Source organism: Rana temporaria, chromosome 12 (genome assembly GCF_905171775.1).
Source record: "Rana temporaria chromosome 12, aRanTem1.1, whole genome shotgun sequence".
In the NCBI taxonomy this organism is placed as follows: Eukaryota; Metazoa; Chordata; class Amphibia; order Anura; family Ranidae; genus Rana; species Rana temporaria.
The window spans coordinates 85274985-85297068 of NC_053500.1; the positions used below are offsets into that span (position 1 = coordinate 85274985).

General features: G+C 45.6%; 1 protein-coding gene across 1 annotated transcript in view; it reads left to right on the forward strand.

Annotated features, from left to right (window-relative positions):
• Nucleotides 1–22084, forward strand: part of LOC120919481 (mediator of RNA polymerase II transcription subunit 1-like) — a 525430-nt gene that overhangs the window by 179612 nt on the left and 323734 nt on the right. Inside the window, 1 exon segment of the mRNA XM_040331663.1 lies at nucleotides 5482–5596. Within this exon segment, the coding sequence (XP_040187597.1) occupies nucleotides 5482–5596 (115 nt within the window).

Below are 22084 nucleotides of genomic sequence, written 5' to 3' on the forward strand. Positions count from 1 at the left end.
CAACGCCACTGCAGTTGCATATGTCTACCCTCAAGGGGGGACAAGGAGCTCGGCGGCAGCCTCGGAGGTCGCTCACATTCTGATGTGGGCAGAACGAAGCGTGACGGCTCTCTCAGCCGTATACATTCCGGATGTGGAGAACTCTAAGGCTGACTATCTATCTGAGCCGCCAGATGCTGGACCAAGGAGAATGGTCGTTGCACCCGGAGGTGTTTCAACTCATTTGCAACAGGTGGGGCACGCCAGATGTGGACCTGCTGACTTCACGACTCAATCGAAAGGTTTTTGAGGTTTGTTGCGCGGTCAAGAGACCCCTAGGCCGACGCGACAGACGCGTTGGTGGCCCCGTGGGGGCAGTGTGGGTTGATTTATACCTTTCCCCCACTGAAACTACTGCCTCGTCTGCTACGTAGGGTAGGGTAGATTGCTACCATGTTGAGTGTACGGAAATCTTCCTCTAGGAAGATTTATCATCGTACTTGGAAGGCTTTCATCTCTGTGTCAGGAGGTGACCTCGGGTGTAGTCGGTCTCCAGAATTGTGCTGTTTTTACAGCATGGTGTAGACCAAAGACTTGCTTTGAGTACCATTAAGGGGCAGATTTCTGCCCTGGCTGTCTTTTTTCAACGGTCTTTGGCAGCACATGTGACCACCTTTGCCTCCGTGGGACTTGAATTTGGTCCTCTCTGTACTTTAGAAACCACCGGTTGAAAATATCAGGGAAATTCTTTTTTTTTTTTTTTTTCTTTTTTTTTTTTTAAGTGTATTTTGTGCGTGTACTCAAGAGAGGAGCCGGACTGCAGGAGTTGGGAGTAGGCAGGCCTCCCCCAGGGGCAATCTGCCACCTTTCTCCATGCCCCGGGTGGCAATGGCGGGTGTGTGAGGGGGTCCTCCCACACAGCCCGCCCTACCTGCTCCGCTTTGAAGCCCAACAGGGCAGAGGGACTCCCTATAAGGGAGTGAGAGGATCTTGCCCGCTCAACCAGCCCCGTTAGTCCTTTGCCTCTCTTTTTAGAGACCGCATGGTTTTTGTGGGAGGGGGGTGGGCGTACTAAGCGCAGGCTTACCTCGCATAGCACACCCACCGGGTGCCGGGCTGAGACCACCAAACTCAATTCACATGTAGCTGAGACCGGGATCTGAACCCCTAGCTGCAGAGGTGAATGGCTTGTCAGCGCAGTGCCAATCGCGTTGAGCCACCGCAGCTCCCTGGAAATTCCTTTGTTGACTCTCTCTCAAAAGGTGGCCTTTTTTGGTGGCCATTAGGTCAGTTAGACGGGTTTCTGAGCTGGCGACATTGTCTTGCAAGGCTCCTTATTTGATCCTCCTCAAAGATAAAGCGGTGCTACGCCCCCAGCCTTCGTTTCTTCCAAAGGTCGTTTTGGCTTTTCATCTCAATGAGGACATTGTACTTCTGTCCTTGTGCCCTCGACCTTTGCATGCCAAAAAGGCTGCTTTGCATTCCTTGGACGTGGTCCGAGCTCTGCGGGTGTACCTGTCCGCTACGGCTTCGTTTCCGGAAGTCGGACTCACTGTTTGTCTCGGTGACTGGTCCTAAGAAGGGTATGGCGTTCACATGAAACACCACATTTCTAGATGGATTAATAGGAGAGGTAACTCAGCGCAGATACAAAGTGCATGTATAAGTAGGGGTATGGTGATTAGTCCATTAGAAATAATAGTAACCGGCAGTTCAATGGTTAAAAATGCAGGTGATGTGGCTGTTCAATGGCGGAGAACAAAGGCTGATTGGGCGCCCAATTAGCCTTTGTTCTCCCTGTCTGACCCTCCTCCCGGAAGTGTTCCCCAGAAGTAATCACGTGACCCGTATAGGCTGGAACAGGCCTCATCCTGATGGCCATAGGACAAGCCTGAAGACTCCACACATTCTGCTATCTTCACTTCTAAGCAGCCCGTGGATCCGGGACTAGGACTACAGGATGTTACAGATGAGCCTTCTTTCCTTACCTTCTTGTAAGTGTGTTTTGTACAATGTGTCATTAAAAGAACCTCTTCAATACTGCACTTAGGTGGCGCTTCCTTTCTCTACCCCTCTCTAGATGGATTAGACAGGTCGTACTTCAGGCCTATGCCATACGTGGACGGGTGCCTCCATTTCCTGTCACAGCGCATTCTACCTGGGCGATAGGTGCCTCCTGGGCTTTCCGATGTCAAGCGTCTGTCTCCCAGATGTGTAAGGCGGCGACATGGTCGTCCATTCACACTTTCACCAAATTCTACAAGGTTGGTGTGAGTGCATCTTTGGATTCTAGTTTCGGCCTCAAGACTTTTGTAGGCGTCCGTTCAGGTTGCATCTCTTCTGTTGGGGAGCTCTGGTTATGTTTGGGGTGATATCTTTTTTGGTTGCTGTTCCCACCCCTCATTTTTTGACACTGCTTGGGGACGTCCCCAATGTTCAGTGATTCTGCTGTGTCCGTCCATGGACACAAGAGAAAATAGGATTTTTGTACTCACTGTAAAATCCTTTTCTCTGTAGTTCATGGACAGACACAGCACCCACCCCTCCTTTTTTCTATGTTTGTACTGCTTTGTGACGAACTGAGGCTGCTGTGTGCAGGAAGTGGGGTTGTACCTAGAGGGACCGCCCCTCTGGGCGGTACTGTACAGTTTAAAGTTGTATTAACACTTTTACAATGTTTTCTGCTTAGTCCTCTCCTGATAGAAGGGAAATACCCTAATGTTCAGTGATTCTGCTGTGTGCTCGCGCACAGAAGTGAAAGCAAATGTAAGGTATTGTCGCATGCGTTAGAGCAAGAGCAACAATTCTAGCCCAATACCTCCTCTGTAACTCTAAACGGGTAACCTGTAAAAAAATAATTACGCGTTGCCTATGGAGACATTTTTTTTTCAATTCGTGAAACTTTTTTCCCCCCCCAACACGTTTTGAAAAATCGCTACGCAAATTCAGTGTGGCATAAAAAGTTACGACCACCATTTTATTCTCTGGGGTCTCTGATAAAAAAAAAACATATATAATGTTTGGGGGTTCTGAGTAATTTTCTTTTTTTCTTTTTTTTCTTCTAGAAATTTTTTTTTTTTTTTTACATGTAGGAGCGAAGTGCCAGAATTGGCCCGGATGAGAAGTGGTTAAAGGATCACTAAACAAAATAAAATTATTGGCTAAAATGACCTGCGGTATCCTCTAAACTCATAATAGTTTATTGATTTTTTTAAAAAATTTGTGAAAAGTCATTCAATTCAATCCCATCCCTTACCTGCGTCTAGCTGGTTTAGTCTTTTACTTCCTGATCCTCGCCGCTCGTTCGTGAGAGCGACGTTGCCGTCGTTGCGGGAACTACATTTCCCAGTATGCTTTGCGAATCGCGCATGCGCAGTTACAAAAAAACAGGACGCGCGCTCTGTTCAAAAATTTGAATAGCCCACCCACTGTACCTCCCAACGATGAATATTACAATTATTCAACCCACCCACACAGCCAGCCAGCTAGCCAGACACAGCAGCAGCAGACATAGACACCCTGCAGACAGACCAGAAGAAACAAAAGTTATTCAAAGGGAGGCGGTACTATGGTCTTAGCCACACAATGCTCACACCCCTTCAATTCTCTAGTACACGTTCACACGCAGTGCTGTAGTTCAGAGAACGGGGACGAGCAGGACTTGGACCACAGTAAGAAGCTCCCATGAGATTTTTACTATGGAGCCAGACAACCAGGGAGTGAGGAGTTAAGCAAAGGATTGCAGCTACAAAGCAAAAACGGACAATGAGGACTTCAAATCAAGACTGCTATAAGGTAAAGCAAGCTATTTAGCCAAACATTTTTTTTCCTTTAGTGACCCTTTAACTTACGAAAAAAAAAAATAGGGGCGCCATACCCCGGTGATCTTTGATCTGTTCCATGTTGTTCAGGTAGATCTGTCTCTAAAAGGCTGCCTTACCCTGCTCTTTACAATTTTAGATTTAGAGCCCATTCACACTTGTGCGACTGCAATGTCGCATGACAAGTGATTTCCATTTATAACCGTTTATATATGTGTGCCTTCAAATCGTTCCCACTTCAAAGTAGTCCCTGTCCTACTTTGGTCTGACTTTCATGCGATTTGAGGTCCATAGACCTAAGTTTACACAGGCATTACATAAAATCGCATCAAAATTGTGGCAACAAAATTGTGGTAAAATTGTGCGTCTTAAGTCGTGGCAGTGTGAAAGGGGCCAAAGTAGGAATGTTGTAAGTTATTTTGTGTTTTGTAAGCTCTAATAATCATTTTAGTATATTGTTATTGAAAATATTGTTTTGAATTAAACATTCGCCCAACTATCACGGGACCTACAAAAACAGTAGCACCATCTTTTTAATCTATAGGTCTATTCTACAGGTTTGTGGGGGGGGGGTGTTTAACAGACACCAAAAGCTAGAGGGGGGAAAAATGCAGTAATAGTCTGGTCTCCTGAGTTTAAATTAAAAAAATTGGGGAAGAAACTGCGCTAAGAAAATATTCCAAAAATCCCAAAATAAAGATTAAGAGATAAGCTGCAAACCTGCTGAAAACAAAACCGTGAACAAAGTATGGAAACAATATATAGGTTGCGCTAACTGCATAACAGTGGCACAACGAAGTGCATGAAATGTGAAACCCCAAATTATATATGTGAGTCAATGTAAAAACACAGTGAATAAATGACTATTGTGATTGAATAATAAGTGAAAAATTAATTCCACATATACCACATAAATACATGAATTCCAAAGATTAATCCGATCAAAAAATGCAATGGCATGAAACACACAACTAGGTTGAGTTCTAGAATTGGTGAAATACATTTAAAAAGACCCGTGCAAAAAAATCTCTAATAGATTCTTCCATAAATTAAAGTTCTCTTGTTGTAGGAAAGCCTTGTGAGAACCACCACCAAACTGAAAGAAATGCCTGCTTACCAAATATCCATGATCCCCCACCACAGAGGATCAGGAGAGACTTGAAATAAAGAGCCCGATCTGGTCCAGCCAAAACCCAAGCATATGCAGTCCAAGTCAGCACACTTCAAAATTCGCTCAGTATATCCCAGATTCAGGTGCCATGCCAAAAAACATATTGCTTCCATAGTGTAAAAAAGTTACAAAATTTATCGGAGACGAAGTAAAAACACACTTACAATTAAGCAGTATAGATACAGCCTTAAACCTGCGGTGCCGGCCAGACATACACAGGTAAACCCGTTCCTGCTGGTAGGTGGGTGGTGATGTCGATGCACCGCTCCGCTCTGAGTTTAAAGGTGGAGTGCAGGGCCTGGCAGTGAAAGGGTTAAAAACAACCAGATATTGATTTTATTACATTAATTGTTTTCTAGTTATTCTATGTTTTTTTTTTATAGTACTCCTGATTTACTGCAGTTTTTGGTGTCTTAAGTCTTTGCACAGTACTGTATGTGTAAATGGGGGCAGCTATATGTCCTCGTGTTTATCCCTAATTTAGTAATTTTATTATTTTATTCTGTTTAGCACTTCCCCGATCTCTTGGACTGAATGTTTCTGTTACGATTGAATCCACTTCTGCCATGTATAAGCTGCCAATTGCTCCTTTAATAATGGGCTCACATCCTATTGATAATAAAGGGTAAGAACTTTGATTTTTTTGACAGGAGGACATGATGGAAATAAATGCAGTTCAGATGTCTCATATGCCCCAGGTCCCTAACAGGCTGTAAGCTATTTACTATTTTGTGCTGCTGTAGAGCTGCCTGATTACTTTTTGCTGCCAAGCTGGTGGACATTGAAGAGCATCCATTTATATGTAATGAAGCACTGTGCTCTGAGGACAGGAAAGACATTGAAGGTCTTGTAGAGATACCTGATGTCTCGAATGTGTACCTGCCAATGATATCACTTAAAGGGGTTGTAAAGGAAAACATTTTTTCTTTATCGTACATCACGGGACACAGAGCCGCATAGCCATTACATGTGGGTTATAGAGTCTATAGAGAGGTGATGGAAACTGGTGTAATCAATTAAACAGGAAGTTCTCTCCCTATATAACCCCTCCCCTACTGGGAGTACCTCAGTTTTTTCATCAGTGTCTAAGGTGTTGGTCGCGAGTTAACATGTGCTCTTAGGAGCTCCACTGGAGGGATCCATGCTGGATGTAAAATGCCTCCATAAATTCGGATCCGTCCAAGGTGCTTCATAGCCAAAGTGGACGGTACCCGGGCCTCGGTACGAAGAACGAGGTTTAGCCTATAATGCCTCTCTGCAGAGGGCTGGATCCTGGGTTCCAGAACTTTGTGCCTTCTAAGGACCAAATGTTTTTTCTGCTGCCAGGGTGCTATATAGGTCCAGGGGTGTGGTGTTCCTGCCATGGACCCCGGTCCCTGAAGGTCTAGGACTATACCCACGGTGAAGGGGGAAGATTGGGCCTCTTGCTTGGCAATACCCTGCAGCGTGGAAAGGTAAGAGAAGGACCTATGGGACTTGGTTCGACAGTAGGTCTTCTGTAGGGGACTATGGGTGTCGCCTATATTATGCTTCTATGCATGGGCAATGTAAACCACGATGTCTTCTGAGACGGGATGGCTCAGGGCACCCATATACCTCCCCTAGCCGGCATGTAGCCTGGGCCACTATGTCTGTTCAGACAGGATGGCTGTAGTACCCATATATCTCCCCTTGAAGGGGCTGGTACATAAAAAAAAAAAAAAGATGCCCTTAATCCTATGCAAAGGATTGTCTTTCATGAGTAGCTGCAAGTCGTATCTGTTTTTCCACTACTATGGGCAGTAAGAGACATGCCTGATGTTTTCTCTTACAATGCTTTCCAAAGACGGAAGCTTAAGTGTTAGCTGGTCTATTGTGCGTCCCACTTCCTCGGCTTCAGGCTCTACCATGTCGCACGTGCTCATCTGCTCAGTGCAGTCGCAGAGAGGGCTCTTCAAAAAGGCCCAGACATCAGAGCTCTGTAAAGCTAGGGGGTCACAAACGTAAGCACCTTGTGTGAGTTGGATACAGATTCATCTAAGACGCCTACTCCGCATCTAGCTGTGCAGATTAGCAGGCATTGTTTCTGCCAGACTAAGTTCAGCTGTTGATGCACCTGGGTTAAGTTCCTCTGCTTTTAGCTTAGGACTTTTGTCTCCCCATTGAATAAGGTCAGGGGTAGGAATATAAAAAGGAATCGCCACCTGAACCTGGTGGCCCCTTATTCTCCCCTGTAGAGACTTAAACAGCTCACAGATTGAGCCATCAGACCTGTCAGGCAATGCAGCCTCCCCCAACATTGCAGCCACTCTGCATGTGTTTTGTTTTTTGCATCGCATTTGTTGTTCTACAAGAGGTTAACTGCTATGTTCGCAGCATCCTCACAAGAAGCGAAAAAAAACAGGGTGTGCCCCCTTTTACTGCTTTAATCCTTAAACAAAGGGATTAGAAGAGCTGGGGATGAAGGTTCACTGTCAGAGGACAGGAGACAGGAGCTGCAGCCTAACGAGGAGAAGCTATCAAAAGCCCTACAGGTTCTGATTGCACCTGCAGTCTTTTCAGAGATTCATGCTGCATATAACTTCCCTCTGCCTACTCGGCCAAAGCCTCTATCTTCTCCTTAGAGTGTAAAGAGAGGTTTTCCTATAAGTGGCTAGTAAGATCTCCATATGATCCTCAGCCTGGTGTCGGCGTCAGGCTAACCAAATGCACATCTGAGGGATGCACAGTTGCTGGTACACATTGCTAACGTCTCTTAATTGAGGAAACACACATCTACAGAGGATAACTTCCTCTTTGCCAGTCCGCATGTTGCATAAGATATATGAGTTTGGAATGCATGCGGGATAAAAACAAGCAACAGAGCATGTTTTATTGTGGATTGCATAAGGATACATGTTTCTGTCTGTATGGTGTTGCATGTTTGTTAGAGTTGCATAGAAATGCTTGAGTGCATAAAGATGCTAGTTACCTGATCACTCAATTCCTGGATTACCCAAGGATATTTGGTCACACCGAGAGACTTGTTTCCACAGAAAGGTCTAAAATCGCATAAAGACGTTTGTATGCATAAAAATGCTGGATCACACATGGTTACCTGATCACCCAAATCCTTGATTACCCAAGGATGTTTGGTCACACAGAAGAGGTTTTTTTCCACAGAAATGCCTAAAATTGCATAAAGTTGCTGGGTTGCAAAAAAGATGCTGGATCACACATGGTTACCTGATCATCCGCGTCCTGGATTACCCAAGGATATTTGGTCACACAGAGAGGCTTGTTTCCACAGAAGTGCCTAAGTTTGCATAAAGATGCTTGTATGCATAAAAATGCTGGAATCACACATGATTACCTGATCACCCAAGTCCTTGATTCCCCAAGGATATTTGGTCACACAAAGAGGCTTGTTTACACAGAAATACCTAGAATCGCATAAAGAGGCTTGAAGGCATAAAAATGCTGAATCACACATGATTACCCGATCACCCAAGTCCTTGATTACTCAAGGATATTTTGGTCACACAGAGAGGCTTGTTTCTACAAGAATGCCTAATGATCGCTTAAAGATGCTTGAATGCAAAAAGAAGCTGGATCACACATGGTTGTCGGATCAACAGAGTCCTGGATTACCCAAGGATACTTGATCACATAGAGAGGCTTGTTTCACAGAAATGCCTAAAGTCGCATTAAGATGCTTGAGTGCATAAGGATGCTGGATCGCACAGGGGTGCTTGGTCACACAAGAGTCCTTGGTCATACAAGGGTTCTTGTCCGCACAGTAGTGCTTAAAATGCATAAGATGTTGATCGCATGGAAGATGCTGAATCGCATAAGGATGCATGATTACTTTAAAGTTGCACATGGCGGCCTAATTAAGCAATACAGGATTCCTTGTGTTTGCATAGAAATAAGTGTCTGCATGTGTTCATGTTGCACATTGTTGCATAACACGTTTATAGCGCATGCTTGCTTGCAAGATGCTTGTTCCAGAGCACACATGCTATATGCATGTTTTGCTTAAAACATATTTATATGAATTCATGCTGCCATGTACACACACTTCTATTGAGGCATATGGCTTTAACACTTGCCACATACACATATGGGGAGCCAGTTGCATATGTGTTTATTTACTTGGGTCTGCAGAGGTTGTCTGCGTTTCGCAGGGGAACAGCACTATCTCCAGTTGGTGGTCTTGCCCTTTTGGGTTAGCCTCTGTGCCTGGGTTGTCAGGGTGCTAGGGCCCGCCTCAAGCAGGTCTGTAGGCCCAGGCTATAGCAGTAATGACATACTGAAGCAAACTCCTGCTGATGGGTCAGACTGTAGCATGGCTGGACCTAAGGGTGTCCAGCATGGTCAAGTATCTGGAACTCCTGGGTGGGATTCCAGTCTAAAGATACATTCTTTCATTTGACAAGAAGCTGGGTATGTTTGGCACAGTCCAAAAAGGAGATTTTTTTTGGCCTCAGACAAGACCATCGCTATAAGAAAACTGGTCTATGTGGTCACGGCAAGGAACAGTTCCTTACTTTTGGCCTTTTGCTTAAGACACTAGGGAAGATGCTGGCTTCATTCAAGACAGTTCCCTATACTAACTTTTATTCAGGACTGTTATAATCAGTATTTTGTCGGCCTAGAAAGAGTGGATCTTGACCTAGCATTATCCAAAGAACCGGTCCCAGAGATATGCTGAAATTCCTCTTGGTGATTCTTAACTAAAAGGGTTTGCCAGGTCAGGAAGAGACCATGGCCCAGGGGAAGTAGTCAAGCTCCAAGGGAGCCTTATCTGTCATCTGGCTTAGGGGCCTGAACGTTCAGGTGGCAGGTTGGTTCTGTCAGAGTACAATCAGACTATGCCATACTAGTGATTTACTTAATTTACCAAGGAGGAGCTTGTGCCTTGCCTATTGACATTTGTAATTTCATGAAATGCAGAATTTACAGGAATTTAAATGGAGCCGTCAACAAGTGTCTCCGGGAGAATGACCTCTACACCCCGACTGTTTTCCTGACCAAATGCCACAGAAATAGTACCCTGTACATAAGAGGTATTGGCGACCAGGCTTAACAAGAAGTTGAACAGCTTGGGGGCAAGGACAAATCCACCCGCATGTGGGGCAGATGTGTTAGTAATCCGGGGGGACCAGTTGTCACTGGTTGTGTCTCTCCCCCCAGTGCCGCGATTTTTGTGGCTTCTGTGCAACATTAGAGGAGAACGGAAGCTGGCCTGATTACTCCGGCATAACCCTGACGACCTCTCGGTGCAGGAACAGTAAGGGTGGTAGTAGAGGACCCACGGTCCCTTACATCTTGTCCAGGCCTACTTTGCAGGGGGTATTACATCCTGCCTTGCAACAGGTGAATTAATGGTCTGGCTATTATAGCCCACATTCTCGAGGATCGGGGCTTTCAGAATCAGCGGCAATTCCCTTGATTCATACAAGAGAGCTGGCCTCCAGGACCAGATATCCTACGGTCTGGAAGGCTCATGTTCCTGGTGTGAAACCAGATGATGGCATCCGTGGAAGTTTGTCAAAGGTAAAATTCCTGACTTCCTACATTTGGAAAGGAGACGGAGCTAGCCTTAAGTTATATCAAGGATCCGATCTCGGCCATGCTTCCAAAGGTCGCTTGCTTCACACTCTTTGGTCCGGGCTGTTATACAAGGGGTGACGTGCATAAGTCCACCTGTTGGGTCGCCCTTGTGCTCGGAGGGTTGGCTCTATTTTTTTCGGCTTACAGGGTCAGCTCCTTGGGCCGATGCACCATATTTCCCTTCATCCTTTGACAAGGGAATTGGTGTTCTTGGTTGTGGTAGCCTCCAAGAGAGTTTCAGTATTGGCAACTTTCTTGGTATAGAGCCATACTCAATTATTCTTACAAGTAGAGTGATATTCATCCTCACCCAACCTTATTTACTAGAAGGATGTAGTATTCATTTGAATCTAGATATTCTTACCTTCCCTTTTTTTCAAAACCTTGTTTCGCGGAAGTAAAAGTTATTGCTTTTTTCTCAGTTGAGATGAGAGCAGTTAACCACTTGACCACCGCCCCATGTCAAAAAGACGTCCTGTTTTTAAAGTTGAATATCTCGATAACGGCAGCAGCTGCTGCCACAACCGAGATATTCATCTTTTCAGGGGGCGGTGGTGTACACGATAACGGCGGTCTCCGTGGCGGATTCGCCGTTATCGGTGGCGGGAGAGGGCCCCCCCCCCTCCCGCAGCTCTCCCGCGCCCTCCGCCGCTTACTGGAGCCGTCGGTAGCGGCGGAGGGGATCGGATGTGTCCGGCAGCTGAGCGGGGACGGGACTGAAGGAGAAATCTCCTTCACCCGTCCTCATAGCTCTGCTGGGCGGAAGTGACGTCAAAACGTCAGTCCCGCCCAGCCTCTTAAAGAAACATTTTTTTTTTTGTCATTTGAAAAAATGACTTTTTTTTTTTTTTTTGCATTTAAGTCTAAATATGAGATCTGAGGTCTTTTTGACCCCAGATCTCATATTTAAGAGGACCTGTCATGCTTTTTTCTATTACAAGGGATGTTTACATTCCTTGTAATAGGAATAAAAGTGATCAATTTTTTTTTTATTTCAGTGTAAAAAATTATAAAACTAAATAAAAATAAATAAGAAAACAAAATTTTTTTTTTTTAAAGCCCCCCATCCCGACGAGCTCGCGCGCAGAAGCAAACGCATACGCGAGTAGCGCCCGCATATGAAAACGGTATTCAAACCACACAAGTGAGGTATCGCCGCGATCGTTAGAGTGAGAGCAATAATTCTAGCCCTAGACCTACTCTGCAACTCAAAAAATGCAACCTGTAGAATTTTTTAAACGTCGCCTATCGAGATTTTTAAGGGTAAAAGTTTGACGCCATGCCACAAGCGTGACATGTTGGGTATCATTTTACTCGGCGTAACATTATCTTTCACAATATATAAAAAAATTGGGCAAAATGTATTGTTGTCTTATTTTTTAATTCAAAAAAGTGATTTTTATCCAAAAAAAGTGCGCTTGTAAGACCGCTGCGCAAATACGGTGTGACAAAAAGTATTGCAATGACTGCCATTTTATTCCCTAGGATGTCTGCTAAAAAAAAATATATAATGTTTGGAGGTTCTGATTAATTTTCTAGCAAAAAAATTGTGATTTTCACATGAAGGAGAGAAGTGCCAGAATAGGCCTGGTGGTCAAGTGGTTAAATACCTATCTGAAGGTTTCAGATATAGAAAGCTGACGTTTTTATTGGGCTGCCAGAAGACCCTAGATGGGCAGGCAGTGTTCAGGTCAGCTATTAAAATGGTTACACTCTCTCTCATTGGAGTAAGAAGGGTCTAGGCCTATCTGAAGCGGCTGCTCGGATACGGAAAACTGATGTTGCGCTACCAGGAGGCCCCAGGAAAGGGCAGGCAGCGTCTAAAATCAACTGTTTTTAAGGTTGATTCATCGGGTTATTATTTAGGCTTGTGGTTTAGTGTAGGATTCCCCCTGTTTTTTTGTGGGGGTGCTCCCTACCAGGATGGTAAGCGCTTTATGCACAATGCATTTTCAAACCTTTGACGCAGATTTTCAAGGCCGCAACTTGGTCATCTGTGCTTATGTTCACTAATTCCTATCAGGTGAACATAAGACGGCAAGAGGATGCAGCTTTTTGGTGCAGTATGCTGCAGGCAGCATTATAGGTCCTCACGTCTGATGGCGGTCTGGGTTTGTTGGTGTCTCCCTCCCCTCAGTAAGCATTGCTTTGGGACATCCCACATGTAATGGCTATGCGGCTCTGTTTCCCGTGATGTACGATAAAGAAAATAGGATTTTTATAACAGCTTACCTGTAAAATCCTTTTCTTGGAGTACATCACGGGACACAGAGCTCCCACCCCTCTTGTTTGGGGATATTGGGACACTTATTGCTTTGCTACAAAAACTGAGGTACTCCCAGTAGGGGAGGGGTTATATAGGGAGGGAACTTCCTGTTTAATTGATTACACCAGTGTCCATCACCTGAAGGTAGACTCTATAACCCACATGTAATGGCTATGCGGCTCTGTGTCCCGTGATGTACTCCAAGAAAAGGATTTTACAGGTAAGCTGTTGTAAAAATCCTATTTTTCCCTAAATAGCTTCCTTTACCTTAGTGCAGTCCTCCTTCACTTACCTCATCCTTCCATTTTGCTTTTAAATGTCCTTATTTCTTCTGAGAAATGCTCACTTCCTGTTTTTTCTGTAACTCAACACCGTAATGCGAGACTTTCTTCCTGGTGTTGAGAAAGCCTCTTGAGGGTGGAGGGGGCGAGCAGGAGTGTCAGGACGCCCACTAACACACAGCTCCTTTCTCTATCTGCAAAGTAGAGAGCGTCCTGACTTGCCTGCTCGCCCCCACCCCCCTCAAGAGGCTTTCTCCACAGCAGGGAGAAGGCCTTGCATTACAGTGTTGAGTTACAGACAGAAGAACAGGAAGTGAGCATTTTTCAGAAGAAATAAGGACATTTAAAAGCAAAATCGAAGGATGAGGTAAGGAGGACTGCACTAAGGTAAAGGAAGCTATTTAGGGAAACATTTTTTTTCCTTTACAACCCCCTTTAAGTTCCCTTAATATATCAATAAAGTTAAGTGAAAAAAAAAACAAATGTGTCTAAAATTTTTAATATAATAAAAATAACAAAAATATATTTAAAAGTACCCTGCACACATGTATGAATGCAAACGTGGGTGGGGTGTCCATATGTTGTGCATGCCATACTGAATTTTTTTTTAGATTCCTCATTTAGAGTTAAACCGGAGATCCACCCAAAAATGTAACTTCTGCTTTAAGGGAAGGTGACCCCCTGACATGCTACATTTGACATGTAATTTTTTTTAGGTGGGGGGGGTTGGCGGAAATCCTTTTTTTTAGAGGGTTTCGGCTCCCACTTCCTTCCGGGGCTCTGCAGCTCCAAAAGGAAGTTCACCTCTCCCCCCTTCCTCTCAGCAATCATCCGGGACACGTCACAGGTCCCAGATGATTGCCTGCACACAGTGCGTGCCTGGGTGTAAAGCCACAGCTGGGCGCCCACAGTGACAATGCCGGAAACGTGGAGAGGAGCGGGGCTTCGTTCCCCCGCATTGCCGCACCCTGGGACAGGTAAGTGTCCGATTTATTAAAGGTCAGCAGCTGCAACTTCACTTTAACTCTTAACTGATGAGCTATAAAAGCATTGCCTGTTGATAATTTTGCGTACCATAATTTTTCGTTGACAAATTTGTACCAAATAAATATTGGTAATTATATTTTTGTGCACTAAAAATTTTTTTTATTGAATTTTTTTTTTACTGAAAATATGGAATTGCTAAAATGTTGACAAATATTGTGCACCAAAAAATGCAACTACTATCTTTTATTACAATGCATTTTTAGCATTGTTTTGCAAAGTGCAGCTATTTATATCAGCCAGTTGGATATTTTTCATAAAAGTTAAATTGGAATTCTTGGCTAAATCTTGCTAGTTTTAAAAATGTCCCCTCCCTTCTCCTAACACTCATGCTGAATAACCTGTGTAGGAAAGATGTATATAATTTACCTAAGTTTAGCCCATTCCCTTGTGTCAATCAGCAGCGACTTGCAAGGAGGAAGATGGAGTGCCAACAATGGATGGGTCATAGGAGCCTATGGGTTACAAGTCCTCTCCAAGATTTAAACCCGAGTCATTGTTGAGGAGTCTCTCCTCTCCAGCTGCCACTGGTTGACACAGAGGATCACGTGACTGGACCGTATTGGGCTGAAAATAAGTACGTATATGTGCCTTTCTTACACAGTTTAATCAGCATAAATGTTAGGAAGGTGAGGAGAATTTTTTTTTTTTTTTTTTAGACCTGTTAGGTTTAGTCTAGAAATTTAAACCTGCTACAGGACATTGCATTCTGATTTAGGTCTCATATGCATGACTTTCACATAGGGTTGTATATGAGCATTCTTCATACCCACTGACCATTATCCAGGCATCAGGCTTAATGGAGGCCTAGTGCGCACAAGCACTTATTACAGCTTAAGCTCTGACTCCAGCGCCATGCAGCAACTAGTTGAAATTTGATGCCACTATTTCATTTATTTTTTATTGCTCTACATTCCCCTTACTCCTCTTGAGTAAGCTTCTGACATGCAGAATGATCATTGACGTTAAACCAGGCACACTGGGTGTGCTTGTGCATCTGGATTGCATCTGTAATAGGGCTTATAGAATGGCTGGTATAGTGTAATTTAGTTATCTTCATTATACAGGACACAAGCTGGATAGTCATAGACCCTGGTTTATAGGTTGCGGCCTTCAGATGATTGGACACTGGTAAAGCTTTGCTAAACATACCCCCTGGGTGTATTCTTACCACCCTATCCCACTCAGTTTCTTTATCGTACATCACGGGACACAGAGCGGCATATTCATTACTATATGGGTTATATGGAGTACCTTCAGGTGTAGACACTGGCAATCTCAAACAGGAAATGCCCCTCCCTATATAACCCCCTCCCATAGGAGGAGTACCTCAGTTTTTACGCCAGTGTCTTAGGTGTTAGTCATGGTTTAGCTTGCCTCCGCATCCTTGGGATTAGGTGAGCTACCGGTTCTGTCCAAAAAAGCCTCAGCGCTAAAGTGGTCAGTAACCGGACCCCAAACCCTTGGGGTATAGCCCATAATGCTTTTCTTTTTAGAGAGCTGGACCCTGGGCCCAGAACTTAGAAACCTTTGGGTGCCTAATGTTTTCTGTTGCCAGGGTGCTATATGGGCCCAGGACAGTGGATCCTTCATAGGAACCCAGGGCCTGAAGGTCTAGACATCCCCACGGAGATGGGGGAAGATTGGGCCTCTTGCTTGGCAAAGTCCTGCGGCATGGAGCAGGTAAGTGAGGGGAAAACTTGCGGAACTTGGTTCTTAGCAGGTTTTTTTCTGGGGGGTCACAGGGGACATGCCTAAAGTTATGCACTGCATCTGGCAAACTAGTCACATATCATAAAGATAGGATGGCTCTCTATGTATTATTCCCCATAAGATGTGACCTCCCTTGTAGTGTTGGAAAAGCATTGAGTGGGGCCTGTGTTATATAAAAATATATGTGTGTGTCAGAGAGCTGTGCTTACCTGCAAGCCTCCAGGCGATGCTCCATTCAGTCTTCCTCCTCAGAGCCTGCAAAGCAGGCAAAACGCTGACCTCCTCATGGTTCCAGGCTGCAGTTTGCTGGAACAGAGAGGTCCCTTCCTCCCAAACACCCCCCCCCCCTGTCGGGAGGGGCATTTCCTGTTTGAGATTGCTGGGGGGGGAAGGGCGGGTCAGTGGCTTAAGGAAGGGGCGGCCCTTCCTTGTTTGTTCCATTCAATACTTTGGAACTGAGGAGAAAGACCAGAGCGGCAGCACGGGGCGCCGAGGACACACAGTGGCCAGAAAGGATATTGCAGTCTTCAGAGGACTGTTTTTCAAGCCTAGAAATAGGCTGTTTCTTTTCCATCTCATAGTTTTTCTTGCAATACTACTCAGGGGGACAGAATGTTTTTTCTTTCCTGGATTTGAAACAAAAACGAAAAAAAAAAAAAAAAAAAGTCATCTAGGGGAGAGGAAGCATTTTTTATCCCCCAAACAGGTGTTTGGGCAATTAACTTTTATAGTTCCAAATACCAATAGGTAGCAGGTGTACCTCGGTATTGTACCATGGCATCCGGGTCAGAGGGTACAAGAGGTGGGGATTCCCCCAGAGAGTCTGAGGTCTCGGACAAAGCTATGCCGCTGCTTTCCCCACAGGGAGCCTTGGGGCCATCGGGATCTGGGGCTGGAGCTGACGCGGGTCAGTCCAACCCTAAGATGGTCACGGAGGAGGTATTACTCACCTCTTTAAAAGAGATGCAGAAAAGCATGGGTAAAATGATAGCCGCAGCTATGCGGGGCAGTAAGCGGAATAGATCTCCGTCGCCCGAGCGCGGACCCTCAGAAGAGGAGGTCCTTTCCTCAGGGGAATTGGACGACCTCTTGGACAAGGACCAAGTAGGTTCAGGGATCGAAGATCCGGATACAGAGGAGTCTGGGGCAGTCTCCCTGAGGGAGAGCTGGTGGATTCAAGGATTGTCGGACTTGGTCCATAGGGCATTCAACTTGCCAGTACCAGATCTCCAGGTATCGACGGTTTCAGCTTTGGGCTCACTGAGGGCGCCTCAAAGCAATGCTGTGTTTCCGATCCATCCTCTATTAGAGGGAATTTTGTTCCAAGATTGGAACAAACCAGATAAGATCTTCTTACCACCTAAAAGGTTCTCTGTCCTATATCCTATGGAAGAAAAATTTTCCAAAAGATGGGCTACTCCTGCAGTGGACGCAGCCATCTCATGTGTTAACAGATCGTTAACATGCCCTGTAGAAAACATACAGGTGTTCAAGGATCCAGTTGATAAGCGCTTGGAAGCACTACTTAAGAACTCCTTCACTACTGCAGGGGCAGTAGTACAGCCAGCTGTGGCTGCGATTGGGGTCGCTCAAGCATTATCGGATCAATTTAAGCAGATGCTTAAACTTATTCCGGCCCAGCAGGCAGAAAATTTTTCGGATGTCCCTAAGGCCATATGTTTTACGGTAGACGCAATCAAGGATTCTATCCAGCAAGCGTCACGTTTATCGTTATCCCTTATCCATATGAGAAGACTCTTATGGTTAAAAAGCTGGGAGGCTGAGCCCCCATGCAAGAAGCTCCTGGTAGGGTTCCCCTTCCATGGAGGACGACTCTTCGGAGAAGACCTAGATAAATACATTCAGACCATTTCAAACGGCAAGAGTACTCTCTTGCCAACTAAGAAGACGGTTCAGGGACCTGCGTTTAAACGACAGTATTCCCCTGGGCAGGGGCCCTCTAATGCCAAGCAGTATCGACGGCCTCCTGCAAAAGCAAACTTCGGCTTCAACAGCAAATCACAAGGACAGGCTGTTAGAGGCAAAAGGCAGTGGTTTCGCAAACCAGCAAAACCAGCCCCCAAGCCAACCTTATGAAGGGGCGCCCCCACCCACGAAGGTGGGGGGAAGGCTGCGACTCTTTTCAGAGATTTGGGAAGCCAGCATTCCCGACGAGTGGGTACGGTCTTCCGTGGCCACAGGCTACAAATTAGATTTCCTAAGGTTTCCTCCTCCTCATTTCCAGAAGTCGAGGATTCCAAACGATCCGGAAAAGGGAGCCGCATTAAGATCGGCATTAGATCATCTACTTTCCCAGGAAGTAATAGTAGAGGTACCAGTCCTGGAACAGGGGCTGGGTTTCTACTCCAACCTATTCATCATCCCAAAATCCAATGGAGATGTCAGGCCAATTTTGGACCTAAAGATGGTAAATGCATATCTAAAGATCCGCTCATTTCGGATGGAATCCGTGCGGTCAGCAGCTGCCACACTCCAGAAGGACGACTTCATGGCGTCCATAGACATAAAGGATGCCTACCTTCATGTTCCAATTTATCAGCCACATCAAAGATATCTACGCTTCATGGTGGCTTCGCGTCACTTCCAATTCGTGGCGCTTCCCTTCGGGTTGGCTACGGCCCCCCGGGTGTTCACGAAGGTCCTAGCTCCGATCCTAGCCAAGCTAAGGATCCAAGGGGTCACGATCCTAGCATACCTGGACGACCTCCTAGTCATAGACCACTCGTCTCCCGGCTTGGAGCGAGCAGTGGCCCTCACGGTCCAATACCTCGAGAGGTTCGGCTGGGTCCTAAATCGAGAAAAGTCAGCATTCCAGCCCACAAGGCAGTTGGAATATCTCGGCATGAGATTAGACACAGAACAACCAGGAGTGTTCCTACCTCTGAGGAAGGTAAAAGCCATCAAGGAATTAATCCTACTGGTTCTAAGCAAGAAAGAACCGACTATTCGCCTATGTATGAGGTTACTAGGCAAGATGGTGGCCACATTCGAGGCGGTACCATACGCCCAGAGCCACACTCGCATCCTACAGGCAGCCATCCTGTCAGCATGGAGCAGAAGGCCACAGGCCTTGGATATCCCGTTGCCGCTCTCATCAAGAGTCCGACAAAGTCTGTGTTGGTGGTTAGACCCTCAGAATCTACTGAAGGGGAAGTCTTTCAGCCCAGTGGCTTGGAAGATAGTGACCACAGACGCCAGCCTGACGGGCTGGGGAGCAATTTTGGATGGTTGCACTCGCCAAGGTACTTGGGCAAAGCCAGAGAAGCAGTTGCCCATCAACGTCTTGGAGCTCAGAGCTGCTCGACTAGCCCTCAGGGCTTGGACGTCAAAATTGCAGGGGTTCCCGGTGAGAATTCAATCAGACAATGCCACGGCCGTGGCATACATAAATCACCAAGGGGGAACCAGGAGTCAAGCCGCTCAGAGAGAGGTGAGCTTGATTCTCCTATGGGCAGAGGCTCATGTGCCCTGCATATCGGCAATATTCATTCCAGGAGTGGACAACTTTCAGGCGGACTTCTTAAGCCGCCAGACTCTATGGCCGGGGGAATGGTCTCTGCATCCACAAGTCTTTCAAGCACTCTGCCAAAGATGGGGAGTGCCGGACGTGGATATCATGGCATCGAGACTCAACAAGAAACTAGACAGGTTCATATCCCGCTCAAGGGATCCGATGGCCTGCGGAACCGATGCGTTGGTTTGCCCTTGGCATCAGTTCAAACTTCTTTATGCGTTTCCCCCGCTCCAGTTACTACCCCGCCTGCTGCGCAGGATCCGGGTGGAGCACATACCAGTCATCCTGGTAGCTCCAGCATGGCCCAGAAGGGCATGGTACTCACTAATCTTAAGGATGGTAGTGGGAGACCCGTGGACTCTTCCTCTACGGCCAGACCTGCTATCGCAAGGTCCGATCCTCCACCCTGCCTTACGGCATCTAAATTTGACGGCCTGGAAGCTGAATCCCTGATTCTCAGGGGTAGAGGTCTGTCTCAGAAAGTAATCTCTACCCTAATCAGAGCCAGGAAACCGGTCTCTAGGGTGATTTATTACAGGGTCTGGAAGGCCTATGTAGGCTGGTGTGAGTCCAAGCGATGGCTTTCTCGCAAATTTACCATCGATAGAGTATTAAGTTTTCTCCAGCTAGGAGTGGATAAAGGATTGGCATTAAGCACAATCAAAGGACAGATTTCTGCTCTGTCAGTGTGGTTTCAGCGGCCGCTGGCCACCCACTCGCTGGTTAAGACCTTCCTTCAAGGGGTCTTACGTATTAGACCTCCAGTTAAATCCCCGCTTTGTCCGTGGGATTTAAATCTTGTTCTGTCAAGTTTACAGAAACAACCGTTTGAGCCGTTGGCTGATATTCCTTTGGTTCTACTGACAAGGAAGTTAGTATTTTTGGTTGCCATAGTTTCCGCAAGAAGAGTTTCGGAGCTGGCAGCCTTATCCTGTAAGGAACCATATCTTGTTTTTCATAAGGACAAGGTCGTTCTCCGCCCTCATCCTTCCTTCCTACCGAAGGTTATATCCAGTTTTCATCTAAACCAGGATTTGGTATTACCATCCTTCTTCCCTAAACCTACTTCCAGAAAGGAAGGGTTGCTGCATACCTTGGATATTGTCAGGGCCATGAAGGCCTATCTTAAAGCTACAAAGAAGATCCGGAAAACAGATGTGCTGTTCATTCTACCGGCTTGAAAGGGTTGCCTCCTCCAGTATCATTAAAGGCTCATTCTACTAGAGCCATGGGCGCCTCCTGGGCAGCACACCACCAGATCTCTATGGCTCAAGTTTGCAAGGCGGCAACCTGGTCTTCTGTCCACACGTTTACAAAATTCTACAAGTTGGACGTAAGAAGGAATACTGATACTGCCTTCGGGCAGGCAGTGCTGCAGGCTGCAGTTTGAGACCCTCGGATTCCGGGGGCTCCTCTTGTTTGAGTTAAATTTAAAATTTAAAATTATTTTTCTCAACTAAGTTGGATTTATTATGATTTGAGTATATCTCTAAATTAAATCCTTTTGTCTTGGAGATGTTCTCCCTCCCCTCATTGTAAGCATTGCTTTGGGACATCCCATATAGTAATGAATATGCCGCTCTGTGTCCCGTGATGTACGATAAAGAAAAAGAGATTTTTAATACAGCTTACCTGTAAAATCTTTTTCTTGGAGTACATCACGGGACACAGAGCTCCCACCCCTCTTTTTTGAGGACCATTTTGGGAGGCATACTGCTTGCTACAAAACCTGAGGTACTCCTCCTATGGGAGGGGGTTATATAGGGAGGGGCATTTCCTGTTTGAGATTGCCAGTGTCTACACCTGAAGGTACTCCATATAACCCATATAGTAATGAATATGCCGCTCTGTGTCCCGTGATGTACTCCAAGAAAAAGATTTTACAGGTAAGCTGTATTAAAAATCTCTTTTTTTGCTAGTATCCTTAGGTGATGGAGATCCTCTCCCTTACAGACATATCATTCTATGCTTAACTAGTTTATTATTTTAAATCACCTAAATGGTGAAGGTGCAGATCGACTGGGAGTGAAGATGGCCAATAAGTTAGAGGGGCTTTTAAACTAGGCAATGAGAGGAAGGGTTCATAGGTAGAGATAGTCAGTGCGGAACAAATTCCAGAGGGTAGTATTGGGGGCATTAGTGGTAGTTAGACTAAAGCACCTAAACCAGAGGTAAGTACAGTAACAAGTCTTATTTGCAACCTCAGAACACCCAATAAGGAGATGGTATGCATCTGGTCTAAATTACGTGGCATGTTCACCAATGCCAGGAGTCTGGCGGACAAGATGGGAGAACTAGAGCTACTGTTGTTTGTGGAGGATTTAGATTTTGTAGGAATTTCAGAGACTTGGTTTAACAGCTCTCACGATTGGCTGGCAACTATTCAAGGGTATTGCCTATATCACAGGGATAGAGAGGGTAAAAAAGATGAGAGGTATGCCTGTATATCAAAAATGACGTACAAGTGAATGTGAGAGACGACATCACTAATCTAGCAAGGGAGGGGGTAGAATCATTATGGGTAGAGATAGAAAAGGAGGAAAATAAGGGGAAAGTAATACTGGGAGTATGCTATAGGCCCCCTAACCAGAGGGAGGAGGGGGAGGCAGACCTCCTATCACAATTTGGATTAGCGGCAAGGATGGGAAGTGTCATTATAATGGGGGATTTTAATTATCCAGACATAGACTAGGTGTAAGG